The sequence below is a fragment of the Phyllostomus hastatus genome, unplaced genomic scaffold (assembly GCF_019186645.2).
Source record: "Phyllostomus hastatus isolate PE091 unplaced genomic scaffold, TTU_PhHast_1.1 phas_contig_65, whole genome shotgun sequence".
NCBI classification, from domain to species: domain Eukaryota; kingdom Metazoa; phylum Chordata; class Mammalia; order Chiroptera; family Phyllostomidae; genus Phyllostomus; species Phyllostomus hastatus.
In genome coordinates this window covers 14353444-14379220 of record NW_025333932.1, presented here as the reverse complement: position 1 = coordinate 14379220, position 25777 = coordinate 14353444, and the positions used below count along the sequence as shown (strand labels likewise).

General features: G+C 37.5%; 1 protein-coding gene across 1 annotated transcript in view; it reads left to right on the top strand.

Moving 5' to 3' along the window:
* CNGB3 (cyclic nucleotide gated channel subunit beta 3) overlaps positions 1 to 25777 on the top strand; it is a 165935-nt gene that overhangs the window by 69696 nt on the left and 70462 nt on the right. The window contains 4 exon segments of the mRNA XM_045849433.1: positions 10016 to 10159; positions 10401 to 10404; positions 15075 to 15234; positions 24583 to 24680. Of these exon segments, the coding sequence (XP_045705389.1) occupies positions 10016 to 10159; positions 10401 to 10404; positions 15075 to 15234; positions 24583 to 24680 (406 nt within the window).

Below are 25777 nucleotides of genomic sequence, written 5' to 3'. Positions count from 1 at the left end.
AAAGAGCAGGCTCCAGCATGACTTTGAAGGGCAACTCACAGCAGCCTTCAGAAAGAAAGCAATTATAGGGTACAGCAGAACGAGTAAAGATATCTCACAAAATTACATGCTACCTATAGTGATTAGGATGTATGTAAGGGTTTATAGCAACATTTTTGAACTTTTAACCAAAATTGATTCTAAAATTTTAAAGTTAGGCCTTGTTCAGGTAGGTCAGTTGGTTGGAGCATCACTCCATGCACCAAAATGTTGTGGGTTCGATTGTCAATCAGACCATATAGCTAAGTTGAAGATTTTATCCCTAGTTGGGGCACATGTAGAAGGCAACCAATCAATGTTTCTCTTTCACATCAATGTTTCTCTCCCTCTCTCTCCCTTCCTTTCTCTCTCTGTCTCTCTCCCCATTCCTTTCTCTCTAAGATCAATAAATATATCCTCAGTGAGGATTAAAAAAATTTATAGTCAGAAGGTTCACTGATTGGGAAAACACACACACAAATACTCAGAATATCCTTTGAAAGTTTCTAACCAAATCCATAAGTAATTCCCTTTAGAATGTGGAATAACTTAAGCAGGTATTTAGTTTACTATACATAAATAAATAATTTATATATGAAACTGAGTAAGGTATCAACTATATTAAATATTGCCTAAAAGTGATCATGTAATCCAACATAATTACATGCCTGAGTCTGATAAATGTTTTTCTCAAATAAGCACACTAATAGAATTGCATCAGAACGCCTTCCATTAAGCTAAGTGTGCTAATATTTTAGACTCCTAATTCCAGCTGTAGTGCAAAGCAGAATCCAAATTCAACTATGAAATTACTTGTAATTTTTATTGTTTGTGATTACTTGTTACAAGATACATTTCTAAATAAATTACCATTACAACAGTCTTCAATGGTTTTAAAATCATGAAAAGAATCCCCAAAATATAAAAAACAAACCTGTACTGGAATAGACGGGTGACACAGCCACTAAGGAACAGAAATAAAGAGGTTAATGTCCTCATCTGTAGAAGGGGAAAAAATAAAATAAGAAAACTAAAAAAGAAAATTTGTCAAAAAATAATGGCCTAAATTCCCCAAAGAAAAGAGATCTGACAATGTTAGTCAAAATAAGCTTTAAAACAAAAATAATTCTAAAGAAAATAGTGTCACCATGTAATGGTAAAAGTTTAAATTCCCCATTAATAATCCTAATTCTAAATGTGTATACAACCTAATAAAATACTTGTATCTAGTAATAAACCAAAGAAATGCATAAAGCAAAATGAATACTAGGAAGAGAAATCAGAAAATACATCATCAAAGTGCAAGATATCAACATGTAATGATTGATTTATCTAGCAACCAAAAACAGCAAAGATATAAAAGATTTGAAAACCCAGTTGACAAGATGGATTTAATGGCTATAAATAGAACCTTGAACTAGAGAGTTGAAAACTACAGAAAAATTTTAAAAACAATCATTTTCTAGGCGAGAAAACAAATTTCAATATATTTCACAGCATGGATATAATGCTGTTCATATTCTCTGTCTATGAAGATAAGCATTGCCTCATGGGCTCTGACTCTGCTTATATTTTTTCTCTAATTTTTCTTTATTTTAATCATTGTTGGAGTACAGTTTTCTCCCTTTTACTCCCAATCCAGCCCACCCACCCAACCCTCCCCACTTCCCTCCCATTACCACCCTCCCCCTACTTTTTGTCCATGTGTCCTTTAAATTTGCTCTTGTAAACCCTTCCCATTCTCCCCTGAAATTCCCTCTTCTCTCCCTCTGGTCACTGTAAGTCTGTCCCCTATTTCAGTGACTTTGGTTATATTTTGCTTGTTTCTTTGTTTTTTTATTTAGGTTCCTGTTAAAGGTGAGATCATATGCTATTTGTCTTTCACTGCCTGGCTTGTTTCGCTTAGCATAATGCTTTCCAGCTTCATCCATGCTGTTGCAAAGGGTAGGAGCTCCTTCTTTCTTTCTGCTGCATAGAATTCCATTGTGTAAATGCACCATAGATTTTTGATCCATTCATTTACAGATGGGCATCTAGGTTGCTTCCAGCACCTAGCTCTTGTAAATTGTGCTGCTATGAACATCGGGGTGCAAAGGTTCTTTTGGATTGGTGTTTTAGTGTTCTTAGGATATAGACCCAGCAGTGGAATGCAGGGTGAAAAGGCAGATCCATTTTTAGTTTTCTGAGGAAGCTCCATACTGCTTTCCATAGTGGTTGTACCAGTCTTCAGTCCCACCAACAGTGCACTAGGGTTCTCTTTTCTCCACAACCTCTCCAACACTTGTTGTTTGTTGCTTTGTTTATGATGGCCATTCTGACTGGTGTGAAGTGGTATCTCATTGTGGTTTTAATTTGCATCTCTCTGATAGCTAGCGATATTAAACATCATTTCATGTGTCTTTGGATTTTCTGTATGTCCTTGGAGAAGTGTCTGTTCAAGTCCTCTGCCCATTTTTAGTTGGGTTACTTGTCTTCTTAGAGTGGAGTCATGTAAGTTGTTTATATATTTTGGAGATTAGACCCTTGTCTGAGGTATCATTGGCAAATATGTTTTCCCATGCAGTTGGTTCTTTTTATTTTGATACTGTTTTCTTTAGCTGTGCAAAAGCTTTTTATTTTGATGAGGTCCGATTTTTTTCTTCTTTCCTTTATGTCCCTTGTTCTAGGGGACATATCAGTAAAAAAGTTTCTGCATGAAATATCTGAGATTTTCCTACCTACGTTCCCTTCTAGGACTTTAATGGTGTCACGGTTTATATTTAAGTCTTTTATCCACGTTGAATTTATTTTTGTGTAAGGTGTAAGTTGATGCTCAAGTTTCATTTTTTTTGCACGTAGCTGTCCAGTTCTCCCAACACCATTTGTTGAAGAGGCTATTTTTATTCCATTTTATGTTGCTGTTTCCTTTGTCAAATATTAATTGACTCTAGAGACCTGGGTTTATTTCTGGGCTCTCTGTTCTGTTCCATTGATCCATGTGCCTGTTTTTATGCGAGTACCATGCTGTTTTGATTACAGTGGCCTTGTAGTATAGTTTAGTGTCAGGTATTGTGATCCCTCCTACTTTACTCTTCTTTCTCAAGATTACAGCAGCTATTCAGGGGCGTTTATGCTTCCAAATATATTTTTAAAGTGTTTGTTCTATGTCTGTGAAATAAGCCATTAGCACTTTAATAGGTATTGCATTGAATGTGTAAATTGCTTTTGGCAGTATGGACATTTTGATGGTATTAATTCTTCCAATCCATGAACACGGTATATGTTTCCATTTGTTTGTGTCTTCCTTGATTCCTTTCCTGAGTGTTATGTAGTTTTGTAAATACAGGTCTTTTACCTCTTTGGTTAGGTTTATTCCTAGGTATTTTATTTTTCTTTTTGCTATTTCAAATGGGATTTTTTCCTTGATTTCTGATTCTGATATTTCATTGTTGCTGTACAAAAATAACTTCAATTTCTGAATATTGACTTTGTATGTCACTGTTTTGCCAAATGCATTTATTAGGTCGAACAGTTTTTTGGCAGAGTCTATAGGATTTTCTATGAAACTATCATGTCATCTGCAAGCAATGACAGTTTTGCTTCCTCCTTTCCAATTTGAATGCCTTTTATTTCTTTTTCTTGTCTGATTGCTGTGACTAAAACTTCCAGTCCTATATGGAATAGAAGTGATGAAAATGGACAGCCTTGTCTTGTTCCTGATCTTAGTGGAAAAGATTTTAGTTTTTGCCCATTGAGTATGATGTTGGCTGTAGGTCTCTCATACATGACCTTTATTATGTTGAGGAATGCTCCCTCTATACCCACTTTGCTGAGTGTTTTTATCATAAATGGGTGGTGCACCTTATCAAATGCTTTTTCTGCAGCTATTGAAATGATCATGTGATTTTTGTCTTTGCTCTTGTTTATGTGATGTATTACATTTACTGATTTGTGAATATTGTACCATCCTTGCATCCCTGGAATGAATCCCACTTGGTCATCGTGTATAATCTTTTTAATGTAATGTTGGATGCGGTTTGCCAGTATTTGACTCCACTTATTTAGACTGGAGGGCTTCTCACTCAGAAGCTAGAAAGCTTCAATTTCCGGTTACCAATGAGGGACACAGATTGCCAGCTACAGAAAGAAAATACCTTTAAAGCAGCATTTTTACATATTTAACATAATTTGCATAGGGCAGTTACTAACATCACCTGCTCCTTCTATTGCTTCATATTGCATTTTGACCTTTAAAACTTGTAATGGTTTCAGCTTCTGAGGCCAGTAGACTTGTAAACTTTGTCCTAGTTAGAATCAGGCAGCAAACTTTGTGATGTAAGTGGGGCATTGTGAACATTTGAAATAGAAGTCAAGTTTATTACTGTTCCACAAATCCTTGCCAGAATAACAGTGTTTGTGTATTTCAATAGAAGACAAGATGTCACTTTTATTTGTATTGAGTAGATGGCATTCTTCATTAGAAATTTGATGAACTAGGAAAAAGCTTAGCTCAAAAGGAAAACATAAGTATTTAAGATTATTTGGGACCCAGAAATACTCCAAAACTACTTTTGTCCATATTTTTATTTTCTGACATATATTTCCCATTGTGCCCAAATCTCTTAACAAGCTCCAATCCCCAATCTCTAACAAATAGATCCTCAAAAGAATGAATAAGAAAGCAAGGCTGTCATCAGAATCAGAGTTGAAGATGACAAGACCTAAGTAAATGAAGGTATTTAAACAGGGTCCCCTAGTTACTTCAGTTCAGAGAGTGGCAAAAATAATAGATAAATAATTAGATAAATAAATAAACAAAACACAGAAGAACAGCAAAGGCTCAGTCAAATAGAAGAAGATTAAAAGGAGCTAGGTAATTAAGCTACAGTAATCCTAGAAAAATAGTAACATACCATCTAATTAAATTACAAATCTTTCCTTTGGTTGTGCATGTCTAGGTATAAGACATGAATGAGAAAAGAACCTCAAAATAAACCTCAAAGCATCTGGGCAGAAAACTTCCAATTAACATAGCAAACTATTTCATACACACAAAAATTACATTTTAAGGCTAACCCTCCAGTTCTGGAAAATTAATACCTAAGTTTCACACTTGATTATTATTTAACATCCATAAATAAGAAAACAAGAGAAAGAAATCCATATGCTTGTTCCTGTTAACACTGCAGTGACTTAGGAGGTGACAGCTAGTCTCATAGGAAGAGGAGCTAGTCTTTTTCACACTTGAGTAGTACTGAGTTCAACAAATTATCTTAATTTTAAAAGATCCATGGGTCCATGATGCGTGACCAAAATAAATCAGTTAATGAGAAATTATAAATAGGAGTTTGAAAGTTAAAATGCAATCCATAAAATTTATTATATACTTCTTCAAGGTAGGTTTCTTTGACATAAAATTTACTGTAATATTATAGTAAGTCCAAGGAAGCCTGCTATAAAAACATTGCAGAGTGGCATTATCTTTATCCTCTCAGTACAGTAGTTTCAAACCCTACCAAAGACTTCACTGTTTTTCTTTTACTATATCCTCACATTAAAAAAAAATTCATGTTCTTTATAGGGTCTAAATTTCAAAATGAGTGATTTTTTTCTATATCTGTTTTTATTTGAATATTGACTTCAACTGCAATTTAATTCTTTTCCAAATTTCAACTTCTTATTATTTGAATATATGAAAACTATAAACTATTTCATGAGAAAAAGACCACCTTTGTTCAAATACTATTACACGGTGACTTTAAGTGCTCATATTCTATGTGGCAAACCTAAGCAGAAATGAAAACCTGGAGTTTTGGCCAAGATAGAGGTGTAGGTGGAAATTCTTCACTTCCCCACACAATCAAAGGATAGCAACCAATTTTAAAACAATAAACAATCAGAACTGCCAGAAAATCAAACTGTATGGAACTCCAACAACTGAAGAGTAAAGAAACATTCATTCAGACTGGTAGGAGGGGCAGAGACTGGCAGCCTGGTCGCAAACAGGGAGGGCAAGATGAGGACTGGCTGACCCAGAAACTGAAGACTCCTAACCTCTAACTGTAAAATCCTGTAAGGATTGTGAAGATGGGAGAAACTCCCAGTATAAGAGGAGAGTTCACTGGAGAGGCCCATGGGATCCTAGAAGGTACACAAACCCACCCACCTGGGAATCAGCACCTGAAAGGGCACAATCCACTTATGGGAAGTGAGAGAAGTAAAGGAAATGGGTGAGAGCCAAGCAAGCAACATTGTTCCCTCTCTGACTACTCCCCAAAGAAAGCACCAAATGCAATAAAGTGGGCTGTTCAGCCCTGGGGAAAACCTAAGGCTCTGCCACTTACAACATAAAAGCAGTGCTGAGACAAAGAAATATGGCCCAAATGAAAGAACAGATCAAACTCCAGAAAAAAACTAAGCAACAAAGAGATAGACAACCTGTCAGGTGCAGAGTTCAAAACAATGGTAATCAGGATGCTCACAGTAATGATTTGAGTTTGGTCTCAAAATGAAGGAAGAAATGAATGTAAAGGAAAATATAGAGAGAACCAACAGTGAAGGGAAGGAAACCAGAACTCAAATCAATGATTTGGAGCAGAAGGAAGATATAAACATCCCAGTGGAACAAAATGAAGAAACATGAATTCAAAAAAAATGAGGAGAGACTTAGGAATCTCCAGGACAACTTTAAGCTCTCCAATGTCCAAATCATAAGGGTGCTAGAAAGAGAAGAGGAAGAACAAGAAATTGAGAACTTATTTGAGCAAATAATGAAGGAAAACTTCCCCACTGGCAAAGGAAATAGACCTCCAGGAAGTCCAGGAAGCCCAGAGAGTCCCAAAGAAATTGGACCCAAAAAGGCACACACTACGGGAAATTATCATTAAGTTACCCAAGATTAAAGATAAGGAGAGAATCTCAAAAGCAGCAAGAGAAAGGGAGACAGTTACCTATAAAGGAGTTCCCATAACACTATCAGCTGATTTCTCAAAAGAAACTGTACAGGCAAGAAGGGACTGGAAAGAAGTATTCCAAGTCATGAAAGGCAGGGAACTACATCGAAGACTACTCTATCCAGCAAAGCTAGCATTTAGAATAGAAGGGCAGATAAAGTGCTTCTCAGATAAGGTCCAGTTAAATGAGTTCATCGTCACCAAGTCCTTAGCAAATGAAATGTTGAAGGGACTTATGTAAGAAAAAGAAAATCAAAACTATGAATAGTAGAATGACAACAAACACAACTATCAACAACTGAACCTAAAGTAAAACAACAACAAAAATAAACTAAGCAAAAAAACTAGAACAGGAACACAATCACAGAAATGGAGATCACATGTAGGGTTACCAGCAGGGAAGGGGAGAAAGGAGAATGGGGGAAAAAGGTACAGGGAATAAGAAGCATAATTGATAGGCATAAAATAGGGGGAAATTAAGAATAGTATAGGAAATACAAAAGCCAAAGAACTTATATGTATAACCCACAGACATGAACTAAGGTGGGGGGTATGCTGGAGGGTGGGGTTTATATGACAGAGTGAGGATAAAGGGGAGAAATAAATTGGGACAACTGTAATAGCATAATCAATAAAATATAAAATATACGAACAAACACACAAACATACACACACACACACACACACACACACACACACACACACAAATAAATGAAAGCCAGTTGAGGAGGGAAGGATTCTGTAAAAAGTACTCCTTTTCTGTGTTGGCCCTGGATCCTGGAATAGTAAGTTGGCACCCACTAAATCCAAATGCCTCTCTCTATCAGTATCTGGAGGTGTTTGTATAGACAAAACATTGTTCTTAAGATGTCAGTGGGAATATCTGATCAGACCACACTTTCAAAGCTATATGAATATACCTGATAATACACTTGATCATGCACAAAAATTTATATATATATATATATAATATGTATATATATATATTTCTATATATAAATATATGAGTATACATATGCACAGACACACAGTGGGTTGTAATACTAATTTCCATTCTCACCTCACTATGGGCTCCATGAAACCCTTAGCCACCATAGCTAAGTGAATCTTCCATGTTCCACCCTAATTTTTACTATATTCCCATTTGTTGCCCTGGTTCACAATTCTCTTACTATCTGGGCTATAATGACCTCAGTCTCTTCATTTGCAACTGATCAAGTTAAATATGCAAACTTTATCAAGTACACTTCTCAGCATACTTGGTTTTCTTCAATACTAAATTTCTAGGTAAATTTCTTATTACACCTGAGGGCAATTTTTCTCTTAAGAGAGAACTTAGTTCTCCTCTGTCTCTGCCATGGTTTACATCTTCAATAATATAATAAGTTGTGGGCAGAAAAGAGAGAGGAGTATATACCTGTTCTACATTCCATCAGTGAAAACAATTGGATCTAAATTATAAGAGGCTCTCCAATCTACATAAATATCTTTGAGCTTAATGATATCCTCACAATTTACTAACATAGTAGTTTAAATGTGGCCTCGATTTCTTTGCTGCTCCTCTCATTGAGAGGTGGATTCAAATATCCCTGCTTGAATCTGGACTGGCCTCAGTGACCCTCTGGACAAATATAATGTGTCAAGAGATTAATACATTGTGGGACTTCTGAGTTACAAGAAGTCCAGAAATTACAACAGTATCAGAAGCTCTGTGGCAAGCCTTATGGCACTGTCTGGGGAAAACCAGCCACAGTGCAAGTCCATCTACACTGAGACCACCATGCTGTGAAGAAGCTCATGCTGGTCATATTGAGCTGTGTTTCTTCCCTAGTGTGATTTCTTTCCCTTCAGTCCAACACTTCTTTCCCCCTTTACCAAACAATTCTATGCAATAACAACTGGGTGTCCTACAATTTAATTGAATTCAGACACTGTCAGAGGACAGCACCAGTTCCCACAGGTTAAAGGTTTAGTCCTAAATGACAGGCCCCCTCACATGCACACACACACCTCAGACACCAGGAGCAAGTCCAAGTTGTTGCCAGTGCTTCTGACCAACTGGCTGTAGATCAGAGGTTCCAGTGACCCCTTCTTGAATTCACTTAATTTGTTAGAGTGACTCAAAGAACTCAGGGAAAGAGTTATCAGTTTATTACAGGATATGATAAAGGATACAGAAGAACATTCAGATGAAAGAGCTGCATGGGGCAAACTATGTTGGAAGCAAATCAGAGCTCTCATGCCTTCTCCAGGTGCTACTCTCTCAGCACTTCCATGTGATCACTAACCAGGAAGCTCTGGGAACCTTGTTCATTTGGGATTTTATGCAGGCTTCATCACAGAGGCATGATCCATCATTAACTCCATCTTCTCAAGAGAATGGGAGATGGAGATGAAAATTCCAAGCTTCTAATATGGTTTGGTCTTTCCAGTGACCAGTCCTCATCCAGGAGCTATCCAGGAGCCCACCCAGAGTCACTTCATTCAAACAAAGAAACACTCCTATAACCCAGGAAATTACAACAGTATCAGAAGCTCTGTGGCAAAAACTGGAGGCAGAGACCAATCCATAACTTCTATTATCTCACACTTCCAAGCAGATAGTGTGGAGAACAGAGGAACCCAGAACAGTTAAAATTCCAGCCCAACACTTGGCCTCAGTCAAGTCTTCCCAACTATCTCTAGCCATTCCCTCCAGCTGAGAACCCATTTGACACAAGCATAGATGACCTGTCTCTGCTGGTCTTTGCACAAGCTCTTGAGCCACAAAATTATGAGCCTAATAAAATAGTTGTTGATTTATAGCATTAAATTTTGGAGTAATTTTTTGTAGCAAGAGATAAGTGAAATGGCTAATAAACACCCTCCTCAGTTCTGTTGAGTCATTTCACAATGTTTATCAAGAAGTTTACATGAGAACACATGGTATTTCCCAATGCTGCCTATAAAAGAAAATCCTGATTAGGAAGACAAATATTATAATGTACTAGTAATCTATACTCCTAAGCATAGGGATATTTTAATGTTATAGTAAAAAAGAAAATGTACATCTTCTCCTTTCACAGGTGTCTAAGGTGTTATTACTGGGCAGTTCAAAGTTTGATTACCACTGGGGGCCTTCCAGAAGCACAAACTTTATTTGAAATCATTTTTCACTTGCTGAATTTGAGGTGGGGTTGGATTCTGTATTCTCCAGTTTAATTGATCGGGTAAATTAAGATGTGAAAACCTAGATAAATAATGCTGTCATTTTTGAAAAGCTAACAAGTCTTTGTAAACTTTACAGAGGAAAAATCAAAATCTATATGGTGCTTTTGTAAAACTTTCATCTCTTTTAATGAATTGAAGGAGTATGTGGATAGGTCAACAACACTTCATTTTTTAAACCATTTCAAACCATTATCAAAAAACCTGAGTTCAATGAGTATCAGGTTAGACTCACAGAGGAAGTCAAGTTTCTAAATTAACTTCTTACTTGGAGTTTCCTGAAAACCTTTAAAAGTTCTCTTATTGCCTTGACTGGGTGGTTCAGTTGATTCAAACATTGTCCTGTAAACCAGAGGGTTGCAGGTTTGATCCCAGGTCAGGGCACATACCTAGGTTGCAGGTAAAACCTCTGGTCAGGGTGCTTACACGAAGAAACAATTGATGTTTCTCTCTCTCTTTCTCTTCTTTCTTCTCTCTCTAAAATCAATAAGCATATCTTTGGGTGAAGACTTTTTAAAACTTTTTTTAATCTCTCTTACTTAACCTTCAAATATTGTCATAAAATCCCTATGTTAAAATCAACTTTAGAAACAATTTAATGCAGAAGTTAACAAATGCCACCTAAATTAATTTAATTAATAAATCATTGGTTCATAAACATGCATTATGTAATCTCATCATCTTTATTCTCAAGGAATCACACTCCAGAAAGAAAGTAAAGCAGATAAAAAATAACTGTGGAAAGGTAACTGGCATTTGCAAGAGATAGGGCACAATATGTTTGTGAATTCCCAGATTTACAAAAATAAAAAAGCTTGAAAGCATAGTATCTTTATAGGTTACACTTCTATTTTTTTTTAAAGATTTTATTTATTTATTTTATTTTTAGGGAGGGAAGGGAGACAGAGAGAGAGGGAGGGAGGGAGGAGGGGAGAGAGAGAGAGAGAGAGAGAGAGAGAGAGAGAAACAAACATCAATGTGCGGTTGCTGGGGGTTATGGCCTGCAACCCAGGAATGTACCCTGGCTGGGAATCGAACCTGGGACACTTTGGTTCCCAGCCCGTGCTCAATCCACTGAGCTACACCAGCCAGGGCAGGTTACACTTCTTAGAAGTTACTTTACATGCTACATGTTTAAGAACAACAAAAAAAAAGCCATGTCAAAATCTGTGTGCTTGGTAGAGTTAGACATAACCACAAAGTGGTTATTCCCACTAGATAAACAATTGCTTCTTATTCACCACACATACAATGGTGTGAATAAAATCCATGCTTCAACAAAATTTAGCAATAAAAATTATTCTTTTTAATATCTGAAGCTGATCACACGTAATCAAAACTCAACTCCTACATCCATCAATATTAAGGATCTGTTATCCTAAGTACCAAAGGGTAGTCTGAAAACTGTATCAATTTAGAAAAGGGAAGCTTCCCAGAAGATTTTTTGGAAGAGAATGCATTTTAAATATCATTTAAAAAAACAGGTAAGATGGCCCTGGCTGGCGTAGCTCAGTGGATTGAGCGCGGGCTGCAAACCAAAGTGTCGCAGGTTTGATTCCCAGTCAGGGTACATGCCTGGGTTGCAGGCCATGACCCCCAGCAACCGCACATTGATGTTTCTCTCTCTCTCTCACTCTCTCTCCCTCCCTTCCCTCTCTAAAAATAAATAAATAAAATCTTTAAAAAAAACAGGTAAGATGAATCTTTGTCTTATGTTTAAGGAAATGGAAGGGGTACCAGACTGGAGGGAAGGAAGATTGTAAGTAATGTTCAAGATATATGTAAAGAAAAGATAGTTTAAGGGCTCTGAATGTTAAATCAAAGATATTAACTTTATCCTAAAAGCAATGGGAAGTTGTCCAGGGGAAGATTTTGAACAAAGAAGAGATTCAAGAAAGATTCATCAAAATATAGTATAATTTGGAGGGGTGATACTTTTTACAAATATAAGTTTTATTATTAGTTAGGTATCAGCATGCAATTGGCATCACAAAGATACTTCGTTTCACAAACAGATTCAAGAGGATGGGTAACATCACACCAAGGGGCAGGGGAGTGCAGGAAGAAGCACCAGGGAGGGAACTAATGAGCAGTGTAAGCCAGGTTAGGATTGGTTAGTTTAGATGATTTTGTGGGCTGTAGGAGCTGCCTCTAGTTGTCTGATCCTGGACCCTGGGGTGATGAGGGCTGGTGGATAGTGACAAGGAATGTGAGAGCCCAAGAAAGAAGGCTCTACATGGGTTAGTTTGCATGTGGAGATACACACCCAGGAGAGATTTTTGCTATCTCCAGGAATTAGCTAACTCCAGAAGACAGAATCCCAGATACCAAAACATCAAAATACAGAAAATAAAAGATATGGTTAATAAATTTACACAGGGATATGTCAGCTCTAACCTGAACATAGGAGGAGAGAGAGGTTGTGAAAGCAACTCTGTTTAGAATGTTTAGGTTTGATAAGTATCCTTCAGTAAATGAATGGATCAAAAAAGTATGGTACATTTACACGATGGAATGCTATGCAGCAGAAAGAAAGGAGCTTCCTACCCTTTGCAACAGCATGAATGGATCTGGAGAGCCATCCATGCTATTACTAAGTGAAATAAGCCAGGTGGTGAAAGAGAAATAACATATGATCTCACCTATAAGTGGAACCTGGTCAACAAAACAAACAAGCAAGCAAAATATAACTAGAGACATTGAAATTAAGAACAAACTGACAGTAACCAGAGGGGAGGTGGGAGGGGATAATAGTGGGACAAGGGGGAAGGGTTTTCAGGATGTTTAAAGGACACATGGATGAAACCAAAGAGGAGGAGGATCAAGGGTGGGAAGTGGGGATGGCTGGGGTGGGAGGAGTGGTGGGGGAAGATGGAGACAACTGTACTTGAACAATTTTTAAAAAAGAGAAAAATATTTAGGTTTGAGAAGATGAACACCACGCAGTTAGAAATTCTTAGTATAAAATATAACCTTAATGACTAGGGAAATTGCATTAAAATGATTGAAAATAGTAGGCTGGTTTAGAGAGAAGTGCAATTCAAATTCATATGTGTAATTTACACAGTTGTATGCTAGAGATATAATATTGGTACAAATAGTAAAGTATATTTAGTACTTACTATGTCCAAGGCAATTTTTACTAGATAAAAACTATGTCTAGCTCCAGTTCAATATTCTTGCTACTCAAGGTGTAGTCTTCAGACCAATAGCATCATATCACTTGGGAATTTCAGAGTTCAGGCTAGACCCAAGACCTAAGGAGTTGACCTCTTTATTTTAAGGTCTTCAGATGCATATGCACCTGAAAGTTTGAGAAGCAGTGCTTTATACACCACCCACATCTGCTTTTATATTGAATTTGAGTTTCCATCAAGAACAGGAAAAAATATGAAGCTACTGAAAATGCAGTAGTACTAAGGCACAAGAGAAAGACAGACAAAAGGTAGATATTTGTGCATTAAACTCTCATAGTGAGTAAAGATAATGAGGCAAACCGTTAAACAAAAATAAGAGGGCCTGGAACAACAGCACCACTTATTCAAAATCCCCACCTATAACCACATCAAAAACTACACCCACACCTGATCAGCACATTTTAACTGCAATACTCTAATCTCTGATCCAATTCAGTGACTGACACTTTCTCCCTCTCATGGCCTCACAGTCTTCCCTAACCTAAGCATGTGATGAATACACGTCTACCTCAACTCTTATACCATCAAACCCAGCACATAAATCACTCAGACTACCTTCACTACAAGTTCTGGGCCTTCAACATGGATCACTAATGCTTTTAATGGTTATTGGTTTCCAATTTAAAATTCTGTTAAATTTACTGACCCAACCCCTAGTGTCCCAATTCTCATAGCCTTAGATGACTCAGTCATGTTCATCATCTGTACAGAACAGCTTGGAGAAAGAGATGTAGGAATTGAGGTCACTGAAAAATACTTGGAATAAGTGAGTATATCAGAGGCTGAAAAGCAGGTACCTAGTGTGACTCTCTGCATAGTTGCTCAGCAGACACTTTTCATAAGTACAAGAACTTAGTAACTCTGAAAGAGAAACTGAGGGAGGTATCACAATAAAGTCATTGGAGGTGGGTGTCAAGGAGTTAACCGCTTCTCCCTAAACAGAAAAGACTTAGCTACTAGAATGAATATCATCAGGGTGGAAGTGAGGCCCTGATTTTCCTCCATATTATAGGTCCACAGTCAAAGCAAATTTACAACTGCTTTCTTCTCTCTATGTGAGAGGAAGAGTCAAGCTATATATCTTTTTTGTGCTGAAACTTTAAAGATCAGCTTTTAATCTAGAGTGGGCTTTTATGGCTAAGTTATAAACATTCAAGAACTAAAGCTTGACAGACCATTAAATATTGTCAAAGTAGTAGATGAAGCTTCAGTGATTTCAACACATTTCAATGTCTGTTGAATACTGTACCTTGAGCATGATTAGGGTAGATTGTAACTGTCTGAACAACACAAAGGGAAGCACAGAGGTTGCAATTTCATGATGAATTGAGTCTATACAGCCACCACACTGGATAATTTATGAAGGAGGCTTTCAAAGCAAGACTCGACAAAATAGTCTAGCCATGCTGCCAGGTAATGGCACTACTTTCTTTGTACATTTCTTGCATGAGCACAAGCTGGTTAGTTTTAAAAAAATATCAACTAACATCTTTGCAGTATACACAAATTTTCAAAGAATTGTGTATAGTCATGTATTATGTGACCAAATTCTCACAAAAGCTTCATGTGGTAAAAAAGACAGGTCTTACTGTTAGTATTGGGTCAGAATTGCCCAGTATATTATGTAAATGGTAAAAATCTAGGCCCATATCAGAGTGTTAAAAATAAAATTGTCAGAATTAGAATGCAAAGTGTGGACTGACTGCATTTTTGGTTTTAGATACAACATGTCATTTGGGCAGTGACAGCCAATCAGAATGGCTTCTGGGTCTGCATTTAAAACACCATCACCTACATGAACACTTATTCCATTCTGAAGATTGTGCAAAAGTAGGTTCGGGCTTGATATGAATACACCTGGGACTCTCAAAGGATGCTGGGTAAGCGTGACAGATTATGTCATGTGATGGACATTCAGGAAAGCAGAAGCGATACCCACTGGATTGAACAAGAAATTGAAAAACAACTAAATGATCTCTAAAGTGTTTATTATATACTATGTTTTTTCCTTAAATATCTAGCTGTACCTTACTAGTTATGCAAATCCTGGGATAGCAAATGCTGAATTTTATTCAGTGCCTCCCAGGTGCAGTTATTACACACATTGCCTCATAGAATCAGGGAATTTAGATGTCTTCAACCCCTCTTAGGAGACAAGGATATGGAGGCTTCTAGCTGAAACTCTGGCCAAGGTCACAGAGCCAGCAGACACCTAAATGGATCTCAGACTCTCTCTCCAAGAAAACCAAGTCTTTTCTAAGATGTCACTGTCTTAGGTGGAGTGCAGCACTGAAAAAAATAGTGAGCTTTGGACCAGCATCCTATGGCCAACTATCTCTAACAAGAGACCCTCAGTAATTCATAGCAGTGACTATTAGTTAAAATAATTTATATTAAATGATGTAAAGTAAAAGATAATGTGTTCATTGATAAAAATCAGATTGAAGTTTTAGTTTGTTCCTTCCCAAAGAGGAATTAGTGCCACTGAGAAGACCAGAAAGTTTCATGAGTGCAAATCACAATGCAATTCTCAAATCACAAAGGTTCTAAAAGAAAGCAGATAAGAACCCCTAATTGTTAACAGTAGGACTTTTATCCACATTTCTGCTACTTTTAATAGACAGAGCTGAATCTGAAGACCAAAACTACAATCCAGAACAAGGAGCAGCACTTTTACAGAAAGGATTTTCTTATTTGGAACCCATATTAGAATCCAAATAAGAATATAATGTAGCAATTGTTCTTTCTAAATGTTTATAAGAAAATATCAAAACTGATCAACTCTCAGGGTTGAGCAACACCAGGGGAGACCTTGTGGCTTGAAGGCACAGAGAGGGCAGTTGGACTGGGAGAAAACTGCCCAGAGGCTGTGAGCACCCACCCATAGCCCTGGGAGAAGTGAGTGCCTCCAGCTGGCATGACCAGGGGTGGCCTGGAAGTGCGCCCACACCCCCAGCTCAGTGGAAGTGTGGATCAGTGGAAAACCCAGACCTCGAAACCCCAATCCAGGAAAGGGCATGGGCGTTCTCAGGTTTCTGGAGACTGTGCTGCTGAACTGTGGAAGTGCGGACCCCCTCAGGAATCCTGACTCTCGCCCGGTGAACCCGGAAGGGACGCAGTGCTTACTTCGTTCCTAGAGCCCAAAACTCAAAAATTTGGTGAACAGGCACACCCTTTTACAATCCCCAGAGATGGCACCGTGAATCCAAAAAGGTTGCGGGTGCTTCCTGAGAACATAGAGCTCGCTGCAGTGGAATTTGGGGAAGAGCACGTCTCCTTGCAATCCTGGGAGCTTGCATCCTGAAACCAAAAAGACACAGGAGCCCTGCGGGGGGGGGGGGGTGGGCCAGAGCCCTGGAGAACTCGGCAGTGAGCTCCGGAGAGGAGAGCGTGCTGGGGAGCACTCAGGGTCCTGTAGGGGAAAGTCAGATTGGCCCTGGGGAGAGCTCCCTGCTGGCCCAGGGGGTAGTACCGAGAGACTTACTGAGATTTGGCTGGGAAGAGTGATAAGCATTTCAAACGCCCTTCAGCCTGCTGAAGCCAGCAAGATCAGAAAAACTGGTCTGGCCAGTTAGAAACCAACAAGAGGTTTTTGGTTTTGTTTTGTTTTGTTTTGTTTTGTTTTGTTTTGTTTTGTTTTGTTGGCTGTTGTTGGTTGATTAATTTTATCTTGTGTTTTAAGTGACTTTTTATTTTTCAATTCTTATTATTTTTATATCTCTCAATCCCTTATGTTTCTCTTCCAGTCATCCTAGTATTATTCCTTCCACTCCAAATTTAACTCTCCTGAACTCCATCTTCTGCTTTTTTTCTCCTTATTTTTTTTTTGATCTTGCAAGTTACTGCAAATTTGTTTTATCTTTTTCTCACTTTTCCGACATTTTTTCTTTTAATAGTATTTTGGTTTTCTTTTTCTCTCTGTATAATCTTCTTTGCTTGGCTGGTTATACTATCATTTGATAGGTTCCCACTGTTATATCAGTCAGAGTGTGTTGATAATTTACTAGCCTTCATTTGTGTTGCATTAATACAACTCTCAAGGTTATATAATCCTTATTCTTGTTATCTAGATCTCATTGATTCTTCCACAAGACTGTTGCTGTAATATTACTGTAAATAAGACATAGTTCATACAATTGTAAGTACTACTCAACACCCCTAACTCAGCCCAGTTGGCAATTTCCTGAACTATACTACTGTGGGGGTTGTCTCTATTCCTTTACACACTACTCCTATTTACTAATCTTTATTCCAACCCTACCTTGGAATCTAACCTCCCACAGCCTCACAGCTTTCTAAATCCAACTAACAATCCTTTCATCCCCAATAAGAGTCTTACCTTCTTTCCATCCTTTCTAAAATGTGGATAGTGGGGTGGAGGATCACGGATAACACTACAAGGAGCCAAAAGATAACCCATCTCTTCTCTACTGCCTGCTAATGTAAATATCATAGTATACTGTCTTGCTGTCTTAAACCATTCTGCCTTACTCCTCCAAATGACCACAAAAAAAGAGTAGGGGGAAGTTGTGAACATCAGGATACATGAAGGAGACTACACCACTGAATCTCACCGGTATTCTACCACAGAAGTTCACACCATAATCACTGGAAACCAGAACAGATCAATTTAACAACAGAGGCTAACAAGAAGAATCCAATGAACAATCAGAAAACAAAGAAACAATCCTTAATTGAAAAGAAAGGAGAAAGCCTCAGAAAAAAATTCTAAATGAAATAGAGGCAACTCAACTATCAAATATTGACTTCAAAACAATGATTACCAGGAAGTTCAATGAACTCACAATGAGCTATCAGAAACTAGAGGGAAGCTACAACGATCTCACTGCAAACTATATAAACAGAAAAAAGAAAATAGAAACTATCAACAAGGGCCAAGAGGAAATGAAGAATAAAATTTCTGAACTGAGGAACACAGTAGAAGGAATGAAAACCAGGATTGATGAAGCAAAAGACCAGATTAGCGAATGGGAGGACAAGTAGAAAAGAACACCCAGAAAGACCAAGAAAAGGAAAAGAGGCTCAGAAAGAATAAAGAGGGATTAAGACAAATGCAAGACAATATGAAATGTAACAATATCCATATAATAGGGTTACCAGATGGAGAAGAAGAAGAGCTAGGGATAGAAAACCTATGTGAAAAAGTAATGAAGGAAAACTTCCCTAATTTGATGAGAGAAAAAGTCACATAAATCCAGGAAACACAGAGAGTCCCAATCAAGAGGAACTCAAAGAGACCCACCCCAAGGCACATCATAATTAAAATGACAAAATTTCAAGACAAAGAGAGAATATTAAAGGCAGCAAGGGAGAAACAGCAAGTAACATACAAGGAGCCCCAATAACGCTAACAGCTGACTTCTCAATGGAAACACTTCAAGCCAGAAGAGAATGGCAAGAAATACTCCAGGTAATGAGAACCAGAGGTCTGCAACCAAGGCTACTTTACCCAGCAAGGCTCTCAATCAAGATAGAAGGCCAATTAAGAAGCTTCCCAGACAAAAGAAGTCTAAAAGAACACACCTCTACCAAACCAGCTCTTCTAAAGGGACTGCTTTAAGGAAAGAAAAGAAAAGAGAGAGAGAGAGAGAGAGAGAGAGAGTAACACATGTACATAAAAGGCAATGAATAAGTACCTATCAATACTAACCTTAAACGTAAATAGATTAAATGCTCCGATGAAAAGACATAGAATAGCTGAATGAATAAGAAAATATGACCCACACATATGCTGCCTACAAGAGACCCACCTCAGGATAAAAGACATGCACAGGCTCAAAGTGAAGGGCTGGAGACAAATTTTCCAAGCAAATGGACAGGAAAAAAAAGCCGGGATAGCAATACTCATATCTGACAAAACAGACTTCAAAAAAAGGGCCATAAAGAGAGATCCAGAAGGTCACTTCATAATACTCAAGAGAAGAATACACCAAGAAGACATAAATATTGTAAATATACATGCACCCAACATAGGAACACCCAAATACATAAAGGCAATCTTAGACGACTTCAAGAAAAATATGGACAGCAACACAATTATTGTGGGGGATTTTAACACCCCACTATCAAAAATGGACAGATCTTCTAAACAAAATATCAGCAAAGATATTGTGGCATTGAAAAATACCCTTCATGAAATGGGCTTTACTGATATATACAGAGCGCTCCATCCAAAAGAAGCTAAATACACATTCTTTTCAAATGTACATGGAACATTTTCAAAGACTGACCACATGATAGGACACAAAACAAGCCCTAAGAATTTCAAGAAAACTGAAATCATACCAAGCATTTTCTCAGATCACAAGGGACTGATGCTAGAAACCAACCTGAAAAACAACCCAAAACACTCAAAATCCTGGAGATAAAATAGAATGCTATTACACAATGAATGGGTCAAGAATAATATTAGGGAAGGAATCAAAACGTTCCTGGAAACAAATGAAAACGAACTCACAACAACCCAAACTTACGGGACACAGCCAAGGCAGTCCTCAGAGGGAACTTCAAAGCAATACAGGCCCACCTAAAAAAGTTAGAAACATTTCAAACAAACAAACAACCTAACCCTACACCTACAAGAACTCAAGGAACAACAACAAAGACAGCCCAGAGCAAGCAGAAGGAAGGAAATAATCAAGATCAGAGCAGAATTAAATGACATAGAGACTAAAAGCACAATTCTAAGGATCAATGAATACAAGAACTGGATCTCTGAAACAATAAACAAAATTGACAAGCCTTTAAGCAAAGTCATCAAGAAAAAAAGAGAGAAGACACAAGAAACACAATCAGAAATGAAAGAGGAGAGATCACAACAGATACCACAGAAATACAAAGGATTGTAAGAAATTACTACAAAAAACTATATGCCAAGAAATTTGAAAATCTAGGTGAAATGGACAAATTTCTAAAAAAATATAATCTTCCAAAACTCAGTGAAAAAGAAGCAGAAAGCCTGAACAGACCAAAAACAGCAAAAGAAACTGAAGCAGTAGTCAAAAAACTTCCAACACACAAAACTTCCTGGACCAGATGGTTTCACAGGAGAATTTTACAAGGCATTTAAGGAAGAATTAACCCCGATGCTTCAAAGACTATTTCAAAAAATCCAAAAAGATGAGAGACTCCCAAACTCTTTTTCTGAGGCCAACATCATCCTAATTCCAAAAACAGATAAAGACACAACAAAGAAAGAAAACTTCAGGCCAATATCACTGATAAACATTGACGCTAAAAACCTCAACAAAATACTGGCAAACCGCATCCAACAATACATTAAAAAGATCAAACACCATGACCAAGTGGGATTCATCCCAGGGATGCAAGGATGGTACAATATTTGCAAATCTGTAAATGTAATACATCATATAAACAAAAGCAAAGACAAAAACACATGATCATATCAATAGATGCAGAAAAAGCATTCGATAAGGTACACCACCCATTTATGATAAAAACACTCAGCAAAGTGGGTATAGAGGGAGCATTCCTCAACATAATAAAGGCCATATATGAGAGACCTACAGCCAACATCACAATCAATGGGCAAAAATTAAAATCTTTTCCACTAAGATCAGGAACAATACAAGGATATCCACTTTCACCACTTCTATTCAATATAGTATTGGAAGTTTTAATCACAGTGATCAGACAAGAAAAAGAAATAAAAGCATCCAAATAGGAAAGGAGGAAACAAAACTGTCACTGTTTGCAGATGACATGATAGTGTACATAGAAAATCCTATAGACTACACCAAAAAACTGCTTGACCTAATAAATGAATTTGGCAAAACAGTGGGATACAAAGTCAATATCCAAAAATCAAAGGCATTTCTGTACACCAACAATGAAATAGCAGAAGCAGAAATCAAGAAAAAAAAATGCCATTTGAAATAGCAAAAAGAAAAATAAAATATCTAAGAATAAACCTAACCAAAGAGTTAAAAGACCTGTATTCAGAAAACTACCTAACACTGAGGAAACAAATCAAGGAAGACACAAACAAATGGAAATATATACCGTGTTCATAGATTGGAAGAATTAATATCATCAAAATGTCCATACTACCCAAAACAATTTACACATTCAATGCAATACCTATTAAAGAACCAATGGCTTATTTCACAGACATAGAACAAACACTTCAATAGTTTATATGGAAGCATTAATGCCCCCAAATAGCTGCAATTTTGAGAAAGAAGAGTAAAGTAGGAAGGATCACAATACCTGACACTAAACTATACTACCAGGCCACTGTAATCAAAACACCATGGTACTGGCATAAAAATAGGCACATGGATCAATGGAACAGAACAGAGAGCCCAGAAATAAACCCAAGTCTCTAGAGTCAATTAATATTTGACAAAAGAAGCAGCAACATAAAATGGAATAAAAATAGCCTCTTCAACAAATGGTGTTGGGAGAACTGGAAAGCTACATGCAAAGAAATGAAACTTGAGCACCAACTTACACCTTATACAAAAATAAATTCAAGGTAGATAAAAGACTTAAATATAAACCGTGACACCATTAAAGTCCTAGAAGTGAATGTGGGTAGGAAAATCTCAGATATTTCACGCAGAAACTTTTTTACTGACATGTCCCCTAGAGCAAGGGACATAAAGGAAAGAAGAAACAAATGGGACCTCATCAAAATAAAAAGCTTTGCACAGATAAAGAAAACAGTATCAAAATAAAATGAGAACCAACTGTATGGGAAAACATAATTGCCAATGATACCTCAGACAAGGGTCTAATCTCCAAAATATATAAAGAACTTACATGACTCCACTCTAAGAAGACAAGTAACCCAACTAAAAATGGGCAGAGGACTTGAACAGACACTTCTCCAAGGACATACAGAAAATCCAAAGACACATGAAATGATGTTTAATATCGCTAGCTATCAGAGAGATGCAAATTAAAACCACAATAAGATACCACTTCACACCAGTCAGAATGGCCATCATAAACAAAGCAACAAACAACAAGTGTTGGAGAGGTTGTGGAGAAAAGGGAACCCTAGTGCACTGTTGGTGGGACTGAAGACTGGTACAACCACTATGGAAAGCACTATGGAGCTTCCTCAGAAAACTAAAAATGGATCTGCCTTTTGACCTTGCATTCCACTGCTGGGTCTAAATCCTAAAAACACTAAAACACCAATCCAAAAGAACCTTTGCACCCCGATGTTCATAGCAGCACAATTTACAAGAGCTAGGTGCTGGAAACAACCTAGATGCCCATCTGTAAATGAATAGATCAAAAATCTGTGGTACATTTACACAATGGAATTCTATGCAGCAGAAAGAAAGAAGGAGCTCCTACCCTTTGCAACAGCATGGATGGAGCTGGAAATCATTATGCTAAGCGAAACAAGCCAGGCAGTGAAAGACGAATAGCATATGATCTCACCTTTAACAGGAACCTAAACAACTAAACAGAGAAACAAGCAAAATATAACCAAAGTCACTGAAATAGGGGACAGACTTACAATGACCAGAGGGGAGAGAAGAGGGAATTTCAGGGGAGAATGGGAAGGGTTTACAGGAACAAATTTAAAGGAGACATGGACAAAAAGTAAGGGGAGGGTGGTAATGGGAGGGAAGTGGGGAGGGTTGGGTGGGTGGGCTGGAATGGGAGTAAAAGGGAGAAAACTTTACTTGAACAATGATTAAAATAAAACTTAAAAAAAAGAGAAAGCAGTATGGAACTTTCTCAGAAAACTAATAATGGATCTGCCTTTTGACCCAGCAATTACACTGCTGGGACCCTATCCTAAGAACACTAAAACACCAATCCAAAAAAACCTATGCACCCGATGTTCATAGCAGCACAATTTACAATAGCTAGATGCTGGAAGCAACCTAGATGCCCATCAATAAATGAATCAATAAAAAAAAACTAGGGTACATTTAAACAATGGAATTCTATGCAGCAGAAAGAAAGAAGGAGCTCCTACCCTTTGCAACATCTTGGATGAAGCTGGAAAGCATTATGCTAAGTGAAATAAGCCAGGCAGTGAAAGACAAATACCGTATGATCTCACCTTTAAAAGGAACCTAAACAACAAAACAAAGAAACAAGCAAAATATAACCAAAGTCACTGAAATAGGGGACAGACTGACAGTGACTAGAGGGGAGAGAAGAGGGAATTTCAGGGGAGAATGGGAAGGGTTTACATGAACAAATTTAAAGGAGACATGGACAAAAAGTAGGGGGAGGGTGGTAATGGGAGGGAAGTGGGGAGAGTTGGGTGGGTGGGCTGGATTGGGAGTAAAAGGGAGAAAACTGTACTTGAACAATGACTAAAATAAAATTTTAAAAAATAAAATAAATAGATAAATATTTTTTTAAAAGAAAGAAACTTAAAGACAATTAACCATAAGGGTCTATAAAAATAAAGAAGGAATATAACATTTCTGGTCTATATCTATAAAGTTGAGATCATGCCTTTTTTGCAGCATATATTCTTTACATTGATTATTAAAAATAACTAATGACAACAGATTAATTGATGAAAAAAAATATCAACTCTCAGAAACAAGAAGCACTCAGAATGGGAAGTTTTGTTTATGGAACAGTCTATCAGCCTGAAGGCCCATCATTTCATTCACAGATAGAAAAGTCTGATAAGCAAGTAAATAATAATTTAAATTCACTCAGCACACTTCTTTAGATTCCATTCCAGCTGAACTGCCCACCAGTTATGCACAACTGAGCCAGTCTCTGAACATAATTCTTTTTCTGTCTCTTCTTTCTGCAAACCAGGAATGAGAAACTTATCCTTAGGGTTGTGACAAAGGACAAATAAGATAACTGAACTTTTATGTGCCACGTGGTTCTCATCACCACTCCTTGGCTATCAGAGCTGCAATCCACAGATTGAAAATACAAGTAGTACATCTTTTCCTAGCCTGGTCTGTCTATTTACTAGCTTTGCCCCATGGCCACTAAAATCTACCTAAAGTTTCAGCTAACATATGCTCTGGTTTATTCAGAACTGTTATGTCATCAACAGTTGATCACAGTGCTACTGTGATAGTCCAGTGTGGTCAGTAGATGTCATGAAAATAGAATTTGATGCAGCTGTCTCCATTTAAAAAGAGTTGGCACTTTGTGTAGTTTTCTTATTTTTATCATACTTTGATGATGTTTTTATTAATTATCCTGCTTTGTGGATTGATGTGTTTACCATTACAAAGATGAATCAGACCTGCTTGAGACCCTGCCCACCATAATGCAGTTAGCCCTTGCAGTGGATATGAACTTCAGCATTCTCAGCAAAGTCGAATTGTTTAAGGCAAGTGCTTTTATGATGAGTAGAAAGACACTATACCTATTTCTCTGTAAATTCTAAGCTCTTGCTGTCCACAGCATTTGTGGTTGTCTTCTCTTATGTTTTAACAAATTCAAAATAATCTGGAGAATTTATGTAGGATTAGAGTCAAATAAACTATGGTTCTCCCTTCAGCTAATGACTTATTCTTTAGAAGACTCTCTCTCCTAACTAGTCAAAGAGAAAGACTTCTTCAGGTTCTTTCTGTGTTAATTAAAATGTCATCAGACTCTGCTGTTTGTGTCTCTGCTACTACAGCTTCCTTCCCATTATTGAATGTGCACAGGTAATGCATGACAGACAGGCCCCAGGTTAACCTAGACAGGCCTGACAATCAGAGAACAGTGCTTACTCTTGTCTCCTGTTACAAATGCTCTGGAGCTAAATCTTTTAGATGACTAAGTTCAAATTTAAAGCGTTCTTTTAAAAATGCATAACAGAGAACGTTTTTACTTTTTGAATGATTTTAATTTTAGTAGCCTTTTATTAAACTTACACTGGATATAAGTTTTTCTTACCTAAAATTCTTTGTGGGACACTCAGTGGTCCATCTACTTAATTCATTCACACACATTTATTAAGTTCCTACACTATTTTAAGGACTGAGAATATTTCAGCCACTGAGAATACAAAATTTTAAAACATATATTAGCACAAATGGAGCTTAAATTTTAAAAGAGGAGAAGGGAAAATAAATATATACCATGTGGAGGTGGTAATGCTGTGAACAAAAGGAAACAGATGAAGAATAATAAACTGCACTGAGCGTCTGAAGAGAAGCTATAGGAGCAAGTGAGTGAGCCCTACAGAGTCTGGAAGGCAGGGAAGGAGGGAGGGGTTAGAGAGATCACAAGAGGAAAGGCACCAGGAAGCTTTGAGCTTGGAGACTGGATCTAAGGCAAAGTGATGGAGAAGAGGGGAAGGAGGCTGATGCCAGGGGGCCAGTCATTGGGATCCTGGAGGCTGCAGAACAGACTCTAGGTGGTACTTTGATGCAAAGACCACTACAGACCTTGAGCAGAAGGTAACCTATTTGAGATCAGTTTGAAAAATATCAACCA